Below are 22,883 nucleotides of genomic sequence, written 5' to 3' on the forward strand. Positions count from 1 at the left end.
TACATTGTGTTTCAGAGAGAAGGCAAGTATGCTCAGCCAAGATGCATCTGGTGTGGATCTTGGTGCATTCTGTTAAAAAAAAAAAAAAAAAAAAAAAAAAAAAGTTATTTTCATTTAAAAATTATTATGTATTGGAAATGGGACTATCTAAATTTTCAAAGTCACACACATATTCATAAACAATGCTATTAAATATCCCATGCATTACTGCTAAATTTCTTATGGTACCTCTTCATAAGTTGGCCACCCTTCTGTGGACTCCGTTACTGGTGTTATAGTATCATTCTGTAAATGAGAAAAAAAAGGGATTTAAAAAGTATAACTTTCAATTAATGTGTTTGCTGTCATGTTAGAGACATTTCACATGCAACATGGTAAACTGATGTTTCTGAAACTTTGACAATAAATATTTTTTTGTTGTACTATGATTAAAATCATAATTAAATTAGGAACATAGTGGATTCTAAACTTTGCCTGGATTTGTTCTAAAACACCACTGCCTGGTTTCAAGTAGGACTAAATTATTACTTAGGCAGTTGGAAGAGTAAATACCAATAAGAGTTACAGATAGATAGATAGATATATAGATATATATATAGATATATAGATAGATAGATAGATAGATAGTCCTTGTGTCTCTGGAACATGTGCAAGGGTTATATCCTTTAAATAAATAAAACATATGGTATTATCCCATTCCCAGATGCAGTTTAAAAAATGTATACATTATCTGAACAATTTTAATACCAGTACCTCAGATGAGGGCACCTCATTAGGGTGTGGATGGTGTGGCAAAAGGCAGAATTCCTAAAAACAATTAAATATCACTACTCCATTGTAAAGTTAATGAGAAATAGATCTAAACAATAATACAAATTTTCTATACCTGCACTGTTGATGAAAATCGTTCCTTTGGCTCTGGAGTACAAGACAAAAGGTTGACATCCTAAAAATGAAAGCAATACATTTTTCTATTGTGAAATTTGTTTAAAAAAAAAAAAAAAAAAAAAAAAAAAAACTATATATATATATATATATATATATATATATATATATATATATATATATATATATATATATATATATATATATATATACCTGTATTTCTGATAAATTCTCTTCTGGCTCTGGAGGACATGTCAAAAGGTTCGAATCCTAAAAAATAAAATGTAAAGTAAAAGATAAAGATAAACAATTTTTATTATGATTATTGACAGACACACCTGCTCATTGGTGGGTGTGGATGGCTTTGTCTCCCCTGATGAATGTGAAAAATGATACTAAAATGGTGGAAAAAGGAAAAAAGAAAACCATGATATATTGGGGGAAAAAAATTATATTAATTTTTAAGTGTATTCTACTTACACTGTCGGTTCTTTGTGAAGAATGCTCATTAAATTGAACGTCTTTTATTTTCCTAAAACAGTTTTAATGATACAGATGTTAAAATATTGGACAATATAGATTTGTGCATACAGCCTGTGTAGCCTAGACTTTATATAGTGTTAACTTCCTGTACACACCGATAGCATAGCACACTAGCATCGTGTACAGGCTGCAGTTAGCATAAAATAGCTTAGCTTTCATGAACTCATGCTACGCACACATAATGTACCTTTTTTTCCATCGACTCAGGGTACGACGAGGAATCTTTCTCTCTCTTCCCGCAGTATCATGAAGACAGTATATTTTTCGTTTTGGCATTTTTAGACTTCTTTTGTGCTTGCTTGGAGGTGAAAGAAAAGAACACAGACAGATAACACGACCTCGGAGACGATTAAGCTAGGTGGAGCGTGATTGGTTGACATCGATTTGAACTGCTACGTAGTTAGCCAATGACAAGCCAGAAGTCAATCCAAGCGGGATAGACCAGAAGAGAGATGGCGTTACTTGCTGCTTTCTGTGGCTTTTTCGTCTGAAAAAAGTTGTTGACCAGCGAGGCAGCGAAAACATGGACACCAAAGTCCCTTCTGACTTATTGCCAACAAGGTAGAAACATTTTCAACTTGCTCCTTTGAGTTTTAAGTTATATTTGAGTAAGTTACGTTACAGCCTGTATTCCACCAAGGATGAACGTTTGCTAGTGTTGTGCTAGCTAAAGTATCGAATTTCTCCTCAGTAAGTCATTCGCCAACATTTTTAATATTTTAACGTTTGTATTAGTAGTTTTAATTTAGTTGCAGACAATATTTAACAGTAATACAAAATTTGACATAAAACAGGAAAAAAAATGTCAAAAGACAAAACATGTATAAACTTGTCTATTCAGATTTGTTAATGCTATAGCCAAGTTTATGTTGTTTAAACTCTCACAATTTGTTGTAATTGTAGTATGACAAGAAGATTCGCAGTGGTAGTGTGGTGTAATGGAGAGGATGCTGGGAAGTATAGTGAAGTGAAGACAGATGCTATAAAGTCTTATGATGATTCCAAGTTTGATGACAATGGATATCCTGTATCTGACTACTTGGCCATTGTGGAGTGGCAGAAAGGTAAAAAACCCAAACATGGTTGGCCAGTTTACAGAGCATCTGTCAAGTTCGTCAGCAGTAAGTGATTTATTTATTTTTTTTTAACCCAATGTCAGTTTCCATATCATTACATACATTTACATAAGGGAAATGTAATTTGTTTTGTCTATTTTTCATTTCAGGTAATCGTTTCCAAACAAATGGCAAAATTAAACAATATTTGTCTGTCAACAAGGATGAGCACCTGCCCAAAAAAAGACCCTCAATTCCGCCATGTCGATATACAGACTCTGATTCTGAAACTGATCTAGGTGAATCACCACAAGTAAGTAAAATCTTAAACATATATATGTATATATATATATATATATATATATATATATATATATATATATATATATATATATATATATATATATATATATATTATGTAATACTGTCTAAGAAGGTTAAACTACACTTGATAGATTGGTACTTTATTCATCTTAGAGCGGAGAAATACATTTCAGATGAGTGAGAATCTAGGGAAACTGACTCTTCTTCGAAAAGACAGAAAGAAATTTATAAAGAAATTACAGAAGTTGCTGCAAATCAAAGTAATAAACAAACAATCAATTGAATTGACACATTACACGTGTTCATATATTGGAGCATGTTGGCATGCGTTTTGCCTGATGATGCAAATGCAGATATTTATTTATTTGTTTTTTTATTTTTAATCAGTAACTATTGGCCAATCCTCCGTTGAAAGTGGGTTTTGCATTATTCCAGGAATAAGTGTGTTGTACTTTCAGTGAAAGTAACTGTTTTAATTTATTTTACAGACTCAAAGTAAAAAACAATCGATAACAAAACCACAAAAGAATGTTGCCAAAAAGCTTATCGATAAATATCAACCAATTTTCAACCAACAACAAACTCAGAAGCTGAATGAACTAGAGGAAGAAAATACAAGATTGCGAAGTGAGAATGAAAAACTGAAAAACATGTTGGTTAGAGGTGAGTATGGTTGTGAATCAACCAACACACAACAGTACTTTTTGGTTTGGTTTAGCCAGGCACTTTTCTTGTATTGCATCTGGTTTCTTGTATTTGATTTCCTCCGCTAGGTGGCACTGTGAATGAGTGGTTAGCACGTCCGCCTCCCAGTTCCGGGGACTTTGGTTCGAGTCCAGGCTCCAGCCTTCCTGGTTGGAGTTTGCATGTTCTCCCCGTGCCTGCGTGGGTCTTCTCCCACATTCCAAAGACATGCATGGCAGGTTAATTGGGTGCTCTGAATTGTCCCTAGGTGTGCTTGTGAGTGCGGATGGTTGTTTTTCTCTGTGTGCCCTGCGATTGGCTGGCAACCAGTCCAGACTGTCCCCTGCCTGCTGCCCAGAGCCAGCTGAGATAGGCGCCAGCACCCCCCGCGACCCTAGTGAGGAATAAGCGGTCAAAAAATGGATGGAAATGGATTTCCTCCGCTAAAATCCCAGAATAATCTCATACCAAGGCCTCAAATTTTAATTTCTCTGACATATTTGTTGCTTATTCAGAGAAAATTAAAGGCACATTCAAACCAGACATTTCCAAAGTACTGTATTTTGTCAGTATTTAATGCAGTGAGGAAATTGCTGACTAACCAGAGGCCTCATGTACAAAAGGTGCTTGGCGAAAACACCTTTGCACACTCAATTCTAGATACAACAACAGTTAAATGAGCATGGGAATGTAAGGTGCTCCATACCAAACACCTTTGCTGGTGTACACGTGTCTTTAAAAAAAATAAAATAAATTTTTTTTTTTAAAAAAGCATTTTTTTTTTTCTCTGCTTTAGGGGGCTGTCAGCCAGTTGTAGAGATGATGCTGGGCAGTGGTGGGTGCAGTGGTGTGCAAAGCCCAGTAAATGTCCAGGACGAACGACCAACTTTGATGCTCCTGAAAACTTATTTTGCCCACATAGGGGCATATGGTGGGCAGTGGTGGACATGCCAATTTGTCAGTCAGTATTGCCATCATTATTTCAAGAGCAACTCAACACCAAATAAACTTTTTTTTTTTGCTAATATACTGTATTAATGGTGTCTATTAATGCTGTCGACATTACATATGGGCCCAGTGCATCCCTCTCTGGTGACAGCCAATGTGCGTTGACAACATACTTATTCGGTAAAATCACATGCAGGCGCCATACAATCAAACACCTAGATTGTACTGCGCCATGTGATGTATTACCAGTAAGTACGATCTCCTCCTGTTTCCAACAACTCGGATTGACTGGTCTGACCTGAAATAATGACATCATGATGACTGACAGATTGTCATGCCCACACCATTGCACAGTGGTTTGTGCAGGTAATCAGGTATTGAGTTCAAAATGTAATTGTGTTTACAGAGATACCAGATATGATTGGTGAGCTCAAGACTGCCCTCAAGTCCCGTGGTTCCACAACTTCCTTCAGCTCTGACTTCCAAGCAGGGCAAATTTCATCTCCTAGTGTTCAACAAACCTCTGCATCTGGTGTTCATGACCATCCCAAATCTTCCATAGAAGATCAGGTAGTTTTATATACTACTGTATAAACACTTTTCTCTCTCTTGCTTTGCAAGCTCTTAGTTACTCAGCAGTTTTGTTTTTTGTTTTAAATTGCCTTCTGTTCTGGCCTGTTCTTTTAAAATGATTATTTATCAAAATGTTTCACCTCTGATCTCTCAAGTCTTAATCTTGATTTACAACCAAAAGGTTTACTCTGCCTTTTGGTGGTAAAACAAGATGGCATTGCTAATGACTTGACAACATATACCGAGGACTAAGTGAAGGCTAAGCGGGGATTGCGCCTTGTCTGTTGCAACCCCCCTCTCTATCCATTTTTAAAACTTGTCTTGAAACAAATTTTAAATCTATGGCTTTTTAGTCAGCATGAGACGTGACATTGTTGTGGTGTTTTATTGATTGCTGTATTTGTGTTATTAATTTGTTTTAACTGTTTTCTTCCTTTTGTTTGTCTGTTTTCTTGTATGACTGATTTTACTCCATGTATCGCACTTTCTATACAGCAATGGTTGTTTTAAAGTGCGCTATAAAAAAAAGTTGGGTTGAGTATTTATTTATTTATTTATTTTTGTTACATATTTCTGAGAAAACATTTTTAGATTTTTTTTTTTTTTTTAATAGGTAGAAATTGTTCCTGGGTCAATCGTCCACATCAACAAGCTGGCTTGGGCTGTGGCTCAAAATGCCAATTCTGCCTCCTGTTTTATAAGAACGCTTCTGACAGCTGTCTTTCCCATGGATGTGCTACTTGTCAGCAACCTACGAGGAACATCTAGGGATTCCTCAGGAACACGCCGTCAGGCTCTTGAAAAAAACAAAGTGGATGCAATATATAGTAAGTTTCTTAACAGTTTCTGACATACTGTTAGTGTTTAAAATGTACCTGTGGTGGTCAAAAGGAGAAATATACTGTATATAGTTTATCAAGTAAAACTGCAACACATTTATTCACTGTTGTATTAAAGAAAGTTTATAATGGCTTGCAGAACGTATTTATCAAGACACCATGACAACTGCTGGTTACAGCCATACTCGCTTGCAAGAAGCGAAGCCGTGACGTCACCACGTTGAAAGCCGTCTTAGCTCAGCCATGTCCACCTATTCAATGTGGCATTTTTTTTTTTTTACCATTCTGAATCAAGGCAATTAAAGGCAGGAGCTTGTCTGTGAGCGGGTCAGGTTGCATCCTTTCCATTAAAATAAGAATAAATCAGTAAATATCAGGCTGAGTGGTTAGCACGTCCGCCTCCCAGTACTGAGGACTCCGGTTCGAGTCCAGGCTCCGGCCTTCCTGGATGGAGTTTGCATGTTCTTCCCGTGCCTGCGTGGGTCTACTCCGGGTACTCTGGTCTCCCCCCACATTCCAAAGACATGCATGGCAGGTTAATTGGGTGCTCCGAATTGTCCCTAGGTATGCTTGCGAGTGTGGACGGTTGTTCCTCTCTGCGTGTCCTGTGATTGGCTGGCAACCAGTTCAGGGTGTACCCCACCTACTGCCCTACTTATCTGTTGCATCACTCAATAGTATTTAATAGTAACTAATGGGTGTGCGCCGTGCGCTAAAATTAACCAGGGGAATTATTTTGGCACATACAAAACGAGACACAAAAATAGAAACACCAGATATTTATCAAACTTGACAATATTGCTCCGTCCCATCAATACCTTGAAATGGGCCACCAGAGATATCCTTTAAGCGGTTTTATTTCTGCAGATGGAAATTGTGTATGCTGGTCAGTTAATAATAGCTATTTATGTTGTTTGTCTTACAGGAGCAACATTACAAAAATGGCCTCATGTCATCCCATCACATATTGGTACTGTGATCAACTCAAAGCTCTCCGAAATCAGGGCAAAGAATAAACCTAAAAATCTGGACCCTGAAACCATCATGCTGTTTGACAACAGTCAAGAGTAAATTGTCAGGTGCTGTGCTTTGGCCATGTTAGCTCAGGTGTAGTGAAGTTTTGATGCCTGAGCCACGTTTAATTTGCCTGGGGGTCTGGGCCAATCAGGGTTTGTGGCATTCTAAATAGTGTATGTAAGAAAAAACAACTAATTGCTTGAAGTTATGCATAAGGTTTTGTTTATTTGTTTTTTTGGGGTGGGGGGATGGGGGGCTTAGATGAGAATGTCAGTGTTTTGGGAATATGTCATCTTTGACAGTCAGATGGAAGGACTAGTTTACCCACGTCGTTTGATGTTGTGCAAATTAAAGCGTGTGTGGGTGTGTGTGTGCGTGTAGGCGTGTGGGTGTAAATAATGTGTGTGTGTGTGTGTCTGGAATAAAAATTTTGACACAATTGTGGACTGTATTCAAATTGCATATGTCCTTTGTACAATGCACATGATATACATATAAGGATAAATACATTAATCTATCATATAAATATAGTAATAGTATTAAATCCTAATATGGAATTTGTAAGCATTTAACATTACTAACTTATTAAAATCATATTTAAATTGCCTAAAATACTTACAACTAATTTACTAGATTTAGATATTAAATGTAAGTGATTTTTTATGAAAACTTTAATATGTTCTTATAAAGTTCATATATAAATTGTTTTAAATAGTTATTTGTATTATATATCAAACATTTTAAATTGCATATATAAAACATATGTAGAACTTGTAATATTCATATAAGAGTTTGAAAATCCCCTATATGATTTATGGGTTGTTTTTGGTATGAAAGGGGCCATAATTGCACAGATATTATGTAAGACATACACAGTCCTTATAAAGAAATTCTACTCAATTTATGAAAGGAATGTATAATGCTTGCCATATATATATCATATAGGCTTTTTTCATATGGGCATGCTTTTATTTTCATAGTCATGTTTCCTGTTTTATTTTGATATTTTGAGTCTCCTCTCACCCCAGGTCACTTGCCCTTCCTGCTGTTCACTAATTACCGGTCCCCGCCCATGATCATGTCCACCTGCCACCAATCAACCAAGACAATAAAAGCCACCTGCACTTTCCCCTCAGTGCCGAAGTGTCACAGTCAGTGCATGGAAGCGTCCCACAGTCCTCGAGTCCTTGTTCCTGTTGCCTTGTTGTTTTGCCTTATTTTTGTGCCTTATTCTCCACAGCGGAGCGCCCTTAGTTACCCCTTGTGCCTTGAGCCTTGTTTCCTCCCTAGCGGAGCGCCTTTTGTTGTCCCCTGTACCTTTTGCCTGTTTTTTCCTCCCCAGTGGAGCGTTTTTAGTTATCCACTTTTTGATTCCCCTTTCTACTCTCAAGTTGAGAGTAGACAGCTGTTGGCCGGAAATAAACCTGCTGCCTTTGTGGCCTACCTTTATCCTGCGTCTGAGTCCTACCTCTCCTCGTCGTGTCAAATAAGGAATAATCAGCACCTTAAGTATGAGAAAATATGAGCCTTTTATTCCTAAATTTGGGTTACCTAACTGCAACTATGAGTATGTCGTGCATTTTAATAAAATAAATACAAAATAAAGGACCCTGAGAAATAACACGAATATAATAAACAAAAACAAATTATACTCTTTGAAGTTATATATATATATATATATATATATATATATCGTTACACACACTCAGTGTATGGTCACTATGGTGGGACCAGCGGGCGGGACAAAAAATATATATAACCAACACAATATTGGCCACTCTCTCACTGCTCAACGTGTCCCAAGCTCCAATTTAAAATAAATAAAAATGAAAATGTGACTACAGTGATACCTCGGCTCACGAACTTAATTGGTTCCCAGAGAGTGTGTGTAAGCCGAAAAGTTCTTCTTCCGAACATTTATTTCCCATAAGAAACCATTAAAATGAGAATAATCTGTTCCCAGGTTCCTATAAAACATAATTTTCTACTAAATAAGCCTTAAAACTACACAAAAATATACCTTATTTTATGTATAATAAATGTGCTATTGTATTGTAATTAAAGAAATAAATTGTACTGTATAATAAAGTCGTTTTATTTTAATTTGTGATGGTAGTTCTTAAGGATAGTAGCAATGGTAGACTTACTTCATTTGCGAGCGTTTCACCGCGTTGAGTGTTTATGGAACGGTTGCGGCTCATTCGCACTTTCGTGCTCACCGGAGCGGAGGAGGTGTGTCCGTTGGTGAACAAGGAAGGACTTTAGCGAGTCAACAAAAAGTGCGCACCGCCAACTACTTTCACCTCTTTCTTGGGACTAAACAGCCGTGGCACGATTTTCTCCTTTTTTGAGGTACGTGATGGCACTTTCGCTTTTTTTTAGTGGCGCGAACTCCATTGACTACAATGCAAACGCGCCGCCGAATCGCCGTCCCTCGCTGGTAAGCATTAGGCTTAACACTAGCCTGTGGAGGGGTCTTATTCGGTCCCATAATAGCAAAAGTACACTCAAAATGTCTATCAAACACAAACCGCGTCCGCACTAAAAGAAAGGGGGTGACGAACTGGGACGCCGTGAGCGTGCGTCAGCTTCTCGTGGCCGCCACCGTGGTGCTGTTCGACCGCATGGTTTGGTTCGTCCGCCGAAAAGTAGTTCGTCAGCAGAGACTAAATTCTCGCGAATTTAATGTTCGTGAGGCGAAAAGTTCGTGAGCTAAAGCGTTCGTCAGCCGAGGTATCACTGTATAATAAAAGTAGAAAAACAGTTGGTTAATTTCACTATTCCTCCATCTCCCCTTTCTGCAGAACAAGCATAATGTGGAGATTCTTTTTTAAGAAGATGAGCATTTGCTGGTGTCTGTGGATCTCACTTTGCTTTATCTATCCTTCCTCTCTTTAGTTTTTCCTCTGGTCAATTGAGATCTCCTCAATTTATTGGAAGTTTGAGGTTTCTGGGGTTGGCATAAGACTCTGATTTTGTAACCACGCAGGAGGGGTTTTGTAGGTGCTGGATTTCACTTTTATGGATTGGATGTACTGGTTTCTATGGATCTCACTCTGCCTCATCGATCCTTCCCTCCTTCCTCTCTTTAGTTTTTCCTCTGGTCTCTTGAGATCTCGTTAATTTGTTGGAATTTAGAGGCTTCTGGGGTTGGCGTAAGACTTTGACTTTGTAACTATGGGGAAGGCAGGAAGTGTTTGGTCGGTGCTGGATTTCACTTTGATTTATCTTTCTTTTCTCTTTATCTTTTCTGACCTTTTCTCTGGTCTCCTGACCATTTGAACCTCACGACTCTGGCGAGACTTTGAAGTACCTGGTTAAGGTGAAGGGTAATGGGATTTTTAAAAGGTTTTAGGTGAATTAATGAGTATAAATTTATACGTATTTGCACGCGCACACACGCACGCAAACGCACGCACATACACACACAAAAAAACAAAGACAAAAAACAAAAAAGAAGATGAGCATTTCAGCATGCCGCCCCGTCAGCTTGCTTCTATACTATGCTCCTCTATGATAAATGAAGTTGCTCTGAGCTCCAGATGTCCGTGGTGAAGCTAACAGCGTTAGCATTTGCCACATAATCCGCTATACACCTTTGAACGTCACCATGCATCCGCGGTATAGTTTTATCTACGAAATAGTGGCGGCTCGAAATAACGTAGCGAGGCTTGAGGTGCTCAATTACATTTAAAGCCGACAGTACTAACGATTGACAGGCTGGCCATCAAGCACAATAAATTAAGCGATCTTTTCAGTGATACTTACGTGAAGCCTTTTTGCCGTCCCGTGGGAGTTTCTTACGGTGTGAAAATTATTCCGACAGCGTTGACTGTCTGATTATTCGCCTCGGTTCTCTTCTCAAAATCCTCATGCTCTCGTTTGTGATACTTTTTCAAATGCTTGATGAGGTTGGTTAGATTAAACTTCTCCCTTTATTTTCCACCACGGGGAACTTCGGCTTTTGACAAATGTTGCTGTCCACTGTCTTTTTCTTTTTTCAATGAAAAATACTCCCACACTGTCGACATTCTCCCTTCTTCAGTTTGCTAAAAGCTAATTCACATGCATGCTTGTTTGTTTGATCACGTGAATGCTGCATGCTCGGTGCAGACGCTGCCGGATAGAAAATCAGGAGCGGAAGCAGGAATGGACTGTTTATATATGTGTGCAAATATCGGATATTTTTGGACATGGACAGAAAAAATCCGATACTGTTTTTTTGGCTGATATCGGACACAGATCCGACATCAGTATCGGATCGGGACACCCCTAAAGTGTGCTGATGTATATCGTGCGGTACCCCGTTGCAATGCAATGCATTGATTGCGAAATAAAGATGTCTGGTCTTGAATTCCATGACAGTTGAATGACCTAATCAGTTCCTACATTAAAGTGGCAACTACATTTGACATTCTTAATTAGCTAATTAGGCAACTGAAATCTGTTGTAAATTGTTAGTACAGTTATAGGTACATTGTGGAACTTGTGGTGGTTAGCACGTCCGCCTACCAGTTCTGAGGACTCCGGTTCGAGTCCAGGCTCTGGCCTTCCTGGGTGGAGTTTGCATGTTCTCCCCGTGCCCGTGTGGGTCTTCTCCGGGTACTCCGGTCTCCTCCCACATTCCAAAGACATGCATGGCAGGTTGATTGGGCGCTCCGAATTGTCCCTAGGTGTGCTTGTGAGTGTGGATGGTTGTTCGTCTCTGTGTGCCCTGCGATTGGCTGGCAACCAGTCCAGGGTGTCCCCCGCCTACTGCCCAGAGCCAGCTGATAGGCGCCAGCACCCCCCACGACCCTTGTGAGGAATAAGCGGTCAAGAAAATGGATGGATGGATGGATGTGGAATTTGTCACTTTTTTGCTCGCGAATGCCATCTCCAACCTAAAGCATACCCTCTGTGTCAACTCCCAAGAAACTGTGGAGTGTTCAGTGTTCAGTGTGGAGTGCCACAAATACTCCACACTGAAGGGAAGATATACACGCTGATAGGTGCAGCCTCAGTTAAAAAGGTCGGGGATCTTTGTACTCACTTTCATGAGTATGCATGATGGAGAAACATTTACATATTAAGCACTACAATGCACCTTTGAAGCAGCAACTTTATAGGATTTCTAAAAAAATGAAATGTCAAACTGCAAAGTCTGGCTCGAAAGGCCACTTCAACCAGAGTACAACGCAGCAAAAATTTTGGAAATCGGAAGAAGTGTTCCGGAGAAATTGAACTTTTTGGGTGGGGATGGGGGTGGCCTTTTTGAGTAATGTTTTTGTGTGATACTGCCTTTATAAAATATGATCAAAAAACACCTTCAAACTCAATTGTTTCTCAACCTTCTCATTTCTTCCATTTTGTCTTTTACTCAAGGCAAACAAGTTTGTTAAAAATATACAGCAATTTTTTCGGGCAGGCCTAAATTCTGGGACACCAATAGGTCAAAATGAGTTGACCTACACTTGCCCTAAAAACTTGACGTAACTAGCGCATATGAAAGATTACTGGTGAGAAAAGCAGCGTGGGCACCTGAATAGGTCATGTATGTAAGCAGTCAATATTCACCCCCCTCCCCCTCAACGTATTTGTTATATTTAAGGGTTGGTCCCTCCTCCACGCTTGAAGACCCACAGTAACATTTCCATTTAATCAGTGGGGGAAAAAACACTACACGTTTCTGTAAATAAACATTTATTGTAAAAAGTAATGAACCATTAATTTGGATCAATCCAGGTTTGAAGATTGGTGAATGAACCCCATTACTTGGTGGTGCCTTGCAATAGTTTCATAGTACAAGCTTGATAAGATGACTACAAAACAGTTTGTTATAACAGAAAAAGAAAAAAACATGGAGAGCTGCATTTATTATTTATTTATTAACGAAGCACTGTCATTCAACTTAAAGAAAATACAGCAGACAAACTCTAGGAAGTATCCATGGTTTGCACACTTTCCTCCATCACATCCAGGGTCAATGGCGTCACTAGCTTTGTCAAGACACTTGTGGTTCCCCTTTTATACTTGTAGTCGCCAGTTCTAATGGGGGGAAAGCATATTAATCAATTATATACATAATATAGAACAACAGAAAAAACAGAACTTCCATTCAAGTAATGACATTAAAATCAGTGGTGTAGTCCAGTGTATATACGGCTATACGTAGTATACCCACATCTTTTTTTTGTAAGCATTGAGTATACCCGCTTCTAAAGCCTACTTTAATACTTCTGCGTTTGCTCTTGCGTTAATGACCGGCGTTCGCCACGCCGGTCATTAACGAGAAGTGTGGCGTAGCTCATGGCCGGGTGCTGCACACACGTCTTCAATTCTTGTACCGCCATAGATGGCGGGTGGGAACATCGCTTGTGATTGCTCCGTTTGATGGCATACCCGGTTTGCCTTCACTGAAACTATCCGGGGTAGAAAAAAAAAAGAAAAGCTGAGTATAACTTTCTTTTCTCAAAATTAAATTACGCAAACATCTGAGGATTTTTGTTTTGTTTTTTGGTCTTAACACATTTCCACATGACATGGTACGAAATACAATTCCCGAGGTCCCAGGTTCGCCCAGTAAGTCCCAAGACTTGTGAAAATAAGATAAAAATATATAAAACAAGGACTTCCGGTGGCGCGGTAGACAAGATGGCCGCGTAGTGACTGAGCTCCAGGTATCAGCCGCAAATTTGATAATTCAAGAGTCTTACTCGTCGAAACGAATTTATTTTGTTTCCATAATGAGTGGGGATAAAAGCAAGAAGAAAGGTTATTGTCTACGACACACTGTTGAGCGAGAAACCGAAGGAGAAGCTGCGCCATGTGATAGCGTAGCGAATCAAGATGGAGCCCCGAAAGGGAACAAAACTCTGAATTCAATTTGTGAAGTGATGAGCGAGGTTATGACATCGGGGATGGCTTCGCTTCAAGCCGAACTAAAAAAAGACCTTGCTGACTTCTGAGCATGTTTTCGAGAAGATATTAAAAAACAAATGGAGGAGCTCACCGCAGAGGTAAACCGGAAGATAAACGAAGTGACAAATCGAGTCGAGGGGACGGCTAAACGTGTCGGAGAAGTGGAGAAAAGTTTAGCTGACATGGAGAAATGGGACATTGGTGTCAAAGAGACTCTCACCCAACTTCTTACTAACCAACGGGCTCTAAAGGAGAAAGTGGCAGATTTGGAAGGGCGCTCCCGGCGCAAGAATATCCGAATCTATTGGTATACCCGAGGACGCTGAGGGTACATCCGCTGTGGCTTTCATTGAAAATTTTCTCAAGTCGGAGCTGGGAGCCGAAAGTGACCCGGACTTGGGAATTGAACTTTGCACACTCCTCTGGCCCCCAAGCCCCCCTCGTTCCATGGTGGTTCGTTTCCTCCGGTTCTCAGTGAAAGAGCAGATTCTTCGAGACGCATGGAGGAAGAAGCTTCAGATTCAAAACAAACCAGTATATTTTGATCACGATTACGCTACGGAAGTACAGAGCAAACTGAAGCAATATATCTCCGTAAAGAAGGCGTTGAAAGACAAGGGCATACGTCTCCAAACCCCCCTGACGAAGATGCAAGTCTTTTTTGATTTTTGACACTGGCACCGTCATGTACAACAACACGAGGCACGCAGCGGAGGACCTGCGGAGACGAGGATTCGAGGTGGCCGAAATTGCCGGCGGATCAGAAGAGGAAAGCGTCTCAGAGGAGACGCTGGCTCGACTTCTAACTTGGGAGTCAGCCAAGACCCAGCAAATTCGGGAGAAGCTGAGTGAGTACCGCAGAATGGGGCCCGAGCCCTCAGCGGGGGATGAATGAGACACCCGATTGGAACTTCCCACTACTAGACAACTACTATACCGACGATATGAGAAGGCTGATACCTGTGGATTAAAGTTCACGCCACAAGACGTTTGTTTTTTTTTTCTTACAGAGGGCCCCCACTTTGTGGCAAGACCCCTCACAATTAGAAGCGACATGTTAGCTTCCCTGTTGGAAGTTCTGTTGTTTGTTTGTTTTAATTAGGGCCCGAGCAGCGACCGCTGCGAGGTCCCTAATGTTTTTGTAAAAATTATTATTATTATTATTATTATTATTATTAGGGCCCGAGCAGCGACCGCTGCGAGGTCCCTATTGTTTCTGTAAAACTTATTTTTATTATTATTATTATTATTATTATTATTATTATTAGGGCCCGAGCAGCGACCGCTGCGAGGTCCCTCTTGTTTTTGTAAGAATTATTATTAGGGCCCGAGCAGCGACCGCTGCGAGGTCCCTATTGTTTTTGTAAAAATTATTATTATTATTATTATTATTATTATTAGGGCCCGAGCAGCGACCGCTGCGAGGTCCCTATTGTTTTTGTAAAAATTATTATTATTATTAGGGCCCGAGCAGCGACCGCTGCGAGGTCCCTATTGTTTTTGTAAAAATTATTATTATTATTATTATTATTATTATTATTAGGGCCCGAGCAGCGACCGCTGCGAGGTCCCTATTGTTGTTGTAAAAATTATTATTATTATTATTATTATTATTCTTTATTCTCCGCAAACGATCCCGATTTTGGGTACGAAAACTCACCGAACTTTGCACACTCCTCAGGCCCGGCGAAAAATTTGCTATTATGAAGTCGTCATAACAACGCGACTCTATAGCGCCCCCTAGCGTAGAAAAATAAAAGCCAAGCCCGGCGCGTTTGAGCTGGAGCAACGAAAATTGGCAGGCACGTGTAGCACCCCGAGATGCACAAAAAAGTCTATTGGGACCATGTAGCTAAAATGTACAGGAAGTGAGCTATGAATTTTTTAATGTCCAATTTTGGCCTATTTTGGCACATTCACTGTGGTCATGCTTTTTCCCCCTCTGCAAACATTTTTCATCCAATTAACTTCAAACTTGGCATTTATCATCTCAAGACGTGAGAGAACAACTGGGCAAAAAGTCTTGCCTTTTCGAAATACTATATGATGGGGGCGGGGCATCAAATATTGCCTTTAAAATTTCATTTGTCCAGAAAGAGCAAATGCTTAATAACTCCCATGTTCAAGCTCCAAAAAATCTCAAACTTCTCAGGCAATGTAATAGTCACGGCCTGAAAACATCTATATGATAAAATTCAGTTATACATATAGCGCCACCTAGTGGTAACAATAAATGTCATACTTTACGTTTTTAGCTACTGCGCTGAGCTCGTTGAAGGGATCCAGTTGAAAATTGGTCAGAAAAGCCTTAAGATGTTGATCATGCCCCACACCGAATATTGTAACTTTTCGCCAAAGGGCGTGGCCGCTATGGTGCCGCAAAGTCTAAAGATTTTTCGTGACAATAAAAGCTGCATTAACTTGACCGAGATGATCCTATCTTCTCAAAATTTCACACAATTGATGAGAGTCCAGCCCTAAAGACATCTATGAACTTATATTTAATCTTACTGATAGCGCCAACTAGTGGCAATTTTTTTTCTTACGAATTTTCTTCTACGTTTTTCTCCAAACACGTTAACTGGACCTACCTCATATTTGCTCAGATGAGGGATTCGGCCTTCATGATGTCACAACACGAAGTTTGTGAGTTTTCGCGAATCGCTGTGGGCGTGGCTAAGCACTGTTCGCCAAGAAAACAACGCCAGTTTTGAGGGTCTAAACATGCGCAGAAACTCATGAAACTTGGCACACACATCTGGCCTGGTAAAATGAACAATATTTTATTGTTGATTGTGCTATTTTTACAAAAATGACTCAATAGCGCCCCCTAGGAATTTTTAATGAAGCAGCCCCGGTTGTACGTTCAAGCAAGATCTACGAAAATTTTTAGGTGTATGAGGGAGCCCAAGACCTACAAAAAAGTCTCTTGGACCCATATGCTAAAATGAACAGGAAGTGAGCTACGAATTTTTGAATGTCCCATTTTTGACGGTTTTTGCACATTCACAGGGGGCAGACTTTTGCCCACTTCTCCTACACGTTTCATCTGACTGAGTTAAGACTTGACCTGGACCATGTCAAGACCTGAGCCAACAACAGACGGAAAAATCTTGACTTTTGGAAATACTATATGATGAGGGCGGGGCATCAAAATTTGTGTTTCGCACTGAAAAAGGATATGCTTAATAACTCCCCGGTACATGCTCCAAAAAATCCCAAACTTGACATGTATGTTTATCATCAAGGCCTGAAGGTATCTCTATGACAACATTCAGTTATATATGCAGCGCCACCTAGCCCTTGAGGCATGAAAAAAAAATACCCCACTTACGGTATTTTGTACAAAAAATGTAAACTCATTCTAAGTGTGATAACTAAGTCATTTATGAATATTCTTTTAGTTTCCACCACTCAAAATGTTCACTGGCATCAGACTTATCCAAACATATATATATTTTTATTTATTTTTGATAGCCTCTGTGGACATTAAAAGCAATATCGTGAATGAAGGATATGCATAATAACTCCACGGTACATGCTCCCAAAAAAATCCCACACTTGACATGTATGCTTATAATCAAGGCCTGAAGGTATCTCTATGACAACATTCAGTTATAAATACAGCGCCGCCTAGCCCTTGAGGCATAATATATATATAAAAAAAAAAAACACATACGGTATTTTGTACAAAAAATGTAAACTCATTCTAAGTGTGATAACTAAGCCATTTATGAATATTCTTTTAGTTTCCACCACTCAAATTGTTCACTGGCTTCACACCGATCCAAACGTATGTACGTTTCCATTTTGTTTTATTCATTTTTGATTGCCCCTTTGGACAATAAAAGTAACATTGTGCAATGAGTACAACGAGCGATGATGTATATATACACTTTTACAAAAAATACCAATCACTGCAACTCACTGCCTAAAAATAAATAAGGACGCTGATTTTTGCAGGTCTTAACAATCACCAAAACCCGTTGAGCTTGACACACACTGGCAAAAAAAAATTCTACATGTAAACGTTTATTATGCCATTTTCAAAGAAATTTTGCTTCCAATATGCCAGTACCCCAACGTGCCAGTACCCTAACGTGCAAGTACCCCAACGTGCAAGGACCCCAACGTGGCCCGGGCTGCGAGGGCCCTTTATAGCTGCTCGCAGCTCTAGTTAGGGCCCGAGCAGCGACCGCTGCGAGGTCCCTATTGTTTTTCGTTCGAATTATTATTATTATTAGGGCCCGAGCAGCGACCGCTGCGAGGTCCCTATTGTTTTTGTAAAAATTATTATTATTAGGGCCCGAGCAGCGGCGGCGGTGCCGCTGCGAGGCCCTATTGTTTTTGTAGGAATTCTTCTTATTATTATTATTCTGATTATTATTCTTCTCCGCAAACAATCGCATTTTTGAGACGCTAAACGTGAACGAAAACTCACCAAACTTTACACGCACATCAGGACTGGCGAAAAATTTGATATTTTAAAGTCACCATACATGATAACAGAAAAATGGCTCCATAGCGCCACCTACATAGGTTAAACGGATCCCTGTCCCGCTACGATTGTCCTATGGCGACGAAAATTGTGTGGCTCCCGTAGCACATCCAGATGAACAAAAACCTCTTTGATGTGTGTACCCTAAAATAGACTGAAAGTGAGGTATGATCATCTGAATGTCCAATTTTGGCCCAGTTTTGCACATTTACAGGGGTCATACTTTTGCCCGCTTCTCCTACACGGTTAACCCGATTGACTTCAAACTTGGGATGGACCATCTCAACACCTGGGACAACATCAATGTAAAAAATCAAAAGTTTTTGATATACTATATGACGGCGGCGACGCATCAAATTTAGAGTTTAAAACTTCTTACTTCACGAAGCATTGCCGGTTGTACGTTTAATCTAGAGCTACGAAAATTGGTACACATATGTAACAGGCTATGACCTACAAAAAACTATTTTTGAAGCATATGCTAAACCTGACAGGAAGTCCACCATTTTGATTTATTTTGGAACGTGTTGCCATTTTTTTGGCCATTTCATTGGGGTCTTATTTTAACGAACTCCTCCTACAGTGTTTATCCGATCATCTTCAAACTTGGTGTGATTCATCTTAAGATGTTGAAGATGAAAAGTTATTGAAAGCTTTGTATTTCGTCGCACACTGTTGTCATGGCATGCACTGTTTGCAAAGGAAAAAAAATATACTTAAAGAAGCATTCCCATTTGTACGAAGCAGCAAGAGCTACGAAAATTTGTAGACATATGTAACAGCCCAAGATGTACAAAAAAGTCTCTTGGTGCCCTGTGCTAAACCCAACAGGAAGTCCCCCAGGGGCCGGGCATCACATTTTGAGCTAAAAAAAAACTCCTCTTTAACAAAGCATACCCGGCTGTACGTTTCACCTAGAGTTACCAAAATTTGTAGAGGTATATAACAGCCCTCGAGGTACAAAAAACTCTTTTTGAACCATATGCTAAACCTAACAGGACGTCCGCCATTTTGATTTACTTTGGAATGTGTTGCCATTTTTTTTGGCCATTTCATAGGGGTCATATTTTAACAAACTCCTCCTACAGAGTTTATCCGATCATCTTCAAACTTGGTGTGATTCATCTTAAGATGTTGAAAATGAAAAGTTATTGAAAGTTTTTTATTTCGTCACACGCTGTTGTCGTGGCATGCACTTTTTGCAAAGGAAAAAAATCCTTCTTAATGAAGCATTCCCAGTTGTACGAAGCAGCAAGAGCGACGAAAAATTGTAGACATATGTAACAGCCCAGGATGTACAAAAAAGTCTCTTGGTGCCATGTGCTAAACCCAATAGGAAGTCCCGCAGGGGCCGGGCATCACATTTTGAACTAAAAAAAACTCTTTAACGAAGCATTCCCGGTTGTACGTTTCACCTAGCGCAATGATAATTTGGAGGCATACATAAGAGCCCACGATGTACAAAAAAGTCTCATGGAACCATCTGCTAAACCAAACAGGAAGTCCGCCATTTTGATTTACGTCGGCATTTGTAGCCATTTTTTGTGGCCTTTCTTAGGGGTCATATTTTCACGAACTCCTCGAACAAAATTCATCCGACCGTCTTCAAACTTGGTGTGTCATCTTAAGATGTTTAAGATGCAAAGTTATCGAAAGTTTTTTATTTTGTCACATGCTGTTGCCATAGCGATGCATTGTTTGCCAAGTAAAGTGCTGCTTATTTTTTTGGTCTATACATGTGTGAAAACTCATGAAACTGCACACACATCAGACTTGTCATGAACATGAATTTTTAGAGATTTCTTGTGCAATTTGCAATAAATCGCGCCCTCTATACATTTTTATGGAGCATTTCCGATTGGATGATTCAAGCGCGAAATAACTAAAGATGACTTGACTTGACCGAGATTTGTGAAAACTCAGAGGCATACCTATTAGTCTAAGACAGGGGTGGCGAGATCCGGTCCTCGAGGGCCGCAGTCCTGCTGGTTTTGGATATTTCCCTTCTTCAACACAGCTGATTCATGATCAGCTCATCAGCAAGCTCTGCAGAAACCTGATAACGAGCCTGTTAATTGGAATCAGCTGCACTTCGAGTAGGGAAATCTGCAAAACCTGCAGGACACCGGCCCTCGAGAACCGCAGTTTGCCACCCCTGGTCTAAGACCTATAAAAAGTATTCTGTAGCCGTATGCTAAACCTAAAAGGAAGTCCGCCATTTTGAATTTATTTTGGGAATTGCACACCATATTTTGCGTTTTGATTAAACTTTGCACACACAAGGCTTGTCAAAAACATTTTAGATGGTCCTTGTCCTATTTGACAGTACCCCAACGTGCCAGTACCCCGACGTGCAAGTACCCCAACGTGGCCCGGTTTGCGAGGGCCCTTTATAGCTGCTCGCAGCTCTAGTTAGGGCCCGAGCAGCGACCGCTGCGAGGTCCCCATTGTTTTTCGTTCGAATTATTATTATTATTATTATTATTATTATTATTATTATTATTATTATTCTCCGTAAACGATCGCATTTTTGAGTACCTAAACATTCACAAAAACTCACCAAACTTTGCACACTCCTCAGGCCCGGCGAAAAATTTTATATTATGAAGTCGTCATAACAACGCGACTCTATAGCGCCCCCTAGCGTAGAAAAATAAAAACCAAGCCTGGCACGTTTGAGCTAGAGCAACGAAAATTGGCAGGCACGTGTAGCACCCCGAGACGCACAAAAAAAGTCTATTGGGACCATGTAGCTAAAATGTACAGGAAATGAGCTATGAATTTTTTTATGTCCAATTTTGGCCTATTTTGGCACATTCACTGTGGTCATGCTTTTTCCCCCTCTGCAAACATTTTTCATCCAATTCACATCAAACTTGGCATTTATCATCTCAAGACCTGAGAGAACAACTGGGCAAAAAGTCTTGCCTTTTCGAAATACTATATGATGGGGGCGGGGCATCAAATATTGTCTTTAAAATTTCATTTGTCCAGAAAGAGCAAATGCTTAATAACTCCCATGTTCAAGCTCCAAAAAATCTCAAACTTCTCAGGCAACGTAATAGTCACGGCCTGAAAACATCTATATGATAAAATTCAGTTATACATATAGCGCCACCTAGTGGTGACAATAAATGTCATACTTTACGTTTTTAGCTACTGTGCTGAGCTCGTTGAAGGGATCCAGTTGAAAGTTGGTCAGAAAAGCCTTAAGATGTTGATCATGCCCCACACCAAATATTGTAACTTTTCGCCAAAGGGCGTGGCCGCTACGGTGCCGCAAATTCTGAAGATTTTTCGTGACAATAAAAGCTGCATGAACTTGACCGAGATGATCCTATCTTCTCAAAATTTCACACATTTGATGAGAGTCCAGCCCTAAAGACATCTACGAACTTATATTTCATCTTACTGATAGCGCCACCTAGTGGCAATTTTTTTTCTTACGAATTTTCTTGTACATTTTTCTCCAAACACGTTAACTGGACCAACCTCATATTTGCTCAGATGAGGGTTTCGGCCTTCATGATGTCACAACACGAAGTTTGTGAGTTTTCGCGAATTGCTGTGGGTGTGGCTAAGCGCTGTTCGCCAAGAAAACAACGCCAGTTTTGAGGGTCTAAACATGCACAGAAACTCATGAAACTTGGCACACACATCTGGCCTGGCAAAATGAGCAATATTTTATCATGTATTGTCCTATTTTTACAAAAATGACTCAATAGCGCCCCCTAGAAATTTTTAACGAAGTAGCCCCGATTGTACGTTTAAGCAAGATCTCCGAAAATTTTTAGGTGTATGAGGGAGCCAAAGACCTACATAAAAGTCTCTTGGACCCATATGCTAAAATGAACAGGAAGTGAGCTACGAATTTTTGAATGTCCTATTTTTGACGATTTTTGCACATTTTCAGGGGGCATACTTTTGCCCACTTCTCCTACACGTTTTATCCGACTGACTTATGACTTGACCTGGACCATGCCAAGACCTGAGCCAACAACAGACGGAAAAATCTTGACTTTTGGAAATACTATATGATGAGGGCGGGGCATCAAAATGTGTGTTTCGCACTGGAAAAGGATATGCTTAAAACTCATTCACTGCCAGTCATTATAGAAAATTTTTACATTTCCAATACTCACGTGATATTACATTCAATAATTATATATAAACCGAATCTACCAAATAACAGAATAGACTCCCTACTTTTTGTCCCGTCCCGTTCTTTTATAATTGACAGCAGAAAAATGTAGGTTTGCCAAAATACAGCCATTTCTCCCATGGACTCTGAAACTGTGTTTATTTCCTATAAAATGGGGCAATGATGTCATCTACCGGTGGTTGGGCATCAGTAAAGTTGTTTCCAAGTTTGATATTTACAGTGGAGCATGCTCAGATTCGCCCCCATTTAGCACCGCTCTAAAAAATACAATTGACAAGTATACTTGTCAAAGGCAGTGAATGAGTTATGCTTAATAACTCCCCGGTACATGCTCCAAAAAATCCCAAACTTGACATGTATGTTTATCGTCAAGGCCTGAAGCTATCTCTATGACAACATTCAGTTATATATGCAGCGTCACCTAGCCCTTGAGGCATAAAAAAAAATACCCCACA

General features: G+C 39.8%; 2 protein-coding genes across 3 annotated transcripts in view; one reads left to right on the forward strand and one right to left on the reverse strand.

Annotated features, from left to right (window-relative positions):
- Nucleotides 1-1,316: 1,316 nt before the first annotated feature.
- On the forward strand, nucleotides 1,317-7,469 carry LOC144027381 (uncharacterized). 2 transcript variants are annotated; one of them, XM_077534839.1, is made up of 7 exons: nucleotides 1,317-1,989; nucleotides 2,332-2,549; nucleotides 2,654-2,796; nucleotides 3,296-3,470; nucleotides 4,846-5,009; nucleotides 5,626-5,839; nucleotides 6,777-7,469. In XM_077534839.1, the coding sequence occupies exons 1-7, from the start codon at nucleotides 1,952-1,954 to the stop codon at nucleotides 6,920-6,922; spliced, it is 1,098 nt and encodes a 365-aa protein (XP_077390965.1). In that variant the 5' UTR covers nucleotides 1,317-1,951; the 3' UTR covers nucleotides 6,923-7,469. The 2 variants fall into 2 exon arrangements, 1 of the variants encoding a protein (XP_077390965.1); XR_013285446.1 differs by lacking the exon at nucleotides 3,296-3,470 and having other exon boundaries at nucleotides 1,317-2,549.
- Nucleotides 7,470-12,716: 5,247 nt separating this feature from the next.
- Nucleotides 12,717-22,883, reverse strand: part of LOC144026989 (proteasome subunit beta type-7-like) — a 97,739-nt gene continuing 87,572 nt past the window's right edge. The window contains exon 8 of the mRNA XM_077534210.1: nucleotides 12,717-12,895. Within this exon, the coding sequence (XP_077390336.1) occupies nucleotides 12,784-12,895 (112 nt within the window). The 3' untranslated portion in view covers nucleotides 12,717-12,783. The remainder of the gene's footprint in view (nucleotides 12,896-22,883) is intronic.

The sequence above is a fragment of the Festucalex cinctus genome, chromosome 10 (genome assembly GCF_051991245.1).
Source record: "Festucalex cinctus isolate MCC-2025b chromosome 10, RoL_Fcin_1.0, whole genome shotgun sequence".
NCBI lineage: Eukaryota > Metazoa > Chordata > Actinopteri > Syngnathiformes > Syngnathidae > Festucalex > Festucalex cinctus.

Coding starts and splice junctions, on each gene's coding strand:
- LOC144027381 (XM_077534839.1), top strand. CDS start 1,952: ATGGACACCAAAGTCCCTTCTGACTTATTGCCAACAAG. Junction 5,010..5,625: donor AATCTTCCATAGAAGATCAG/GTAGTTTTATAT, acceptor TTTTTTTAATAG/GTAGAAATTGTTCCTGGGTC. Junction 5,840..6,776: donor CAAAGTGGATGCAATATATA/GTAAGTTTCTTA, acceptor TTTGTCTTACAG/GAGCAACATTACAAAAATGG.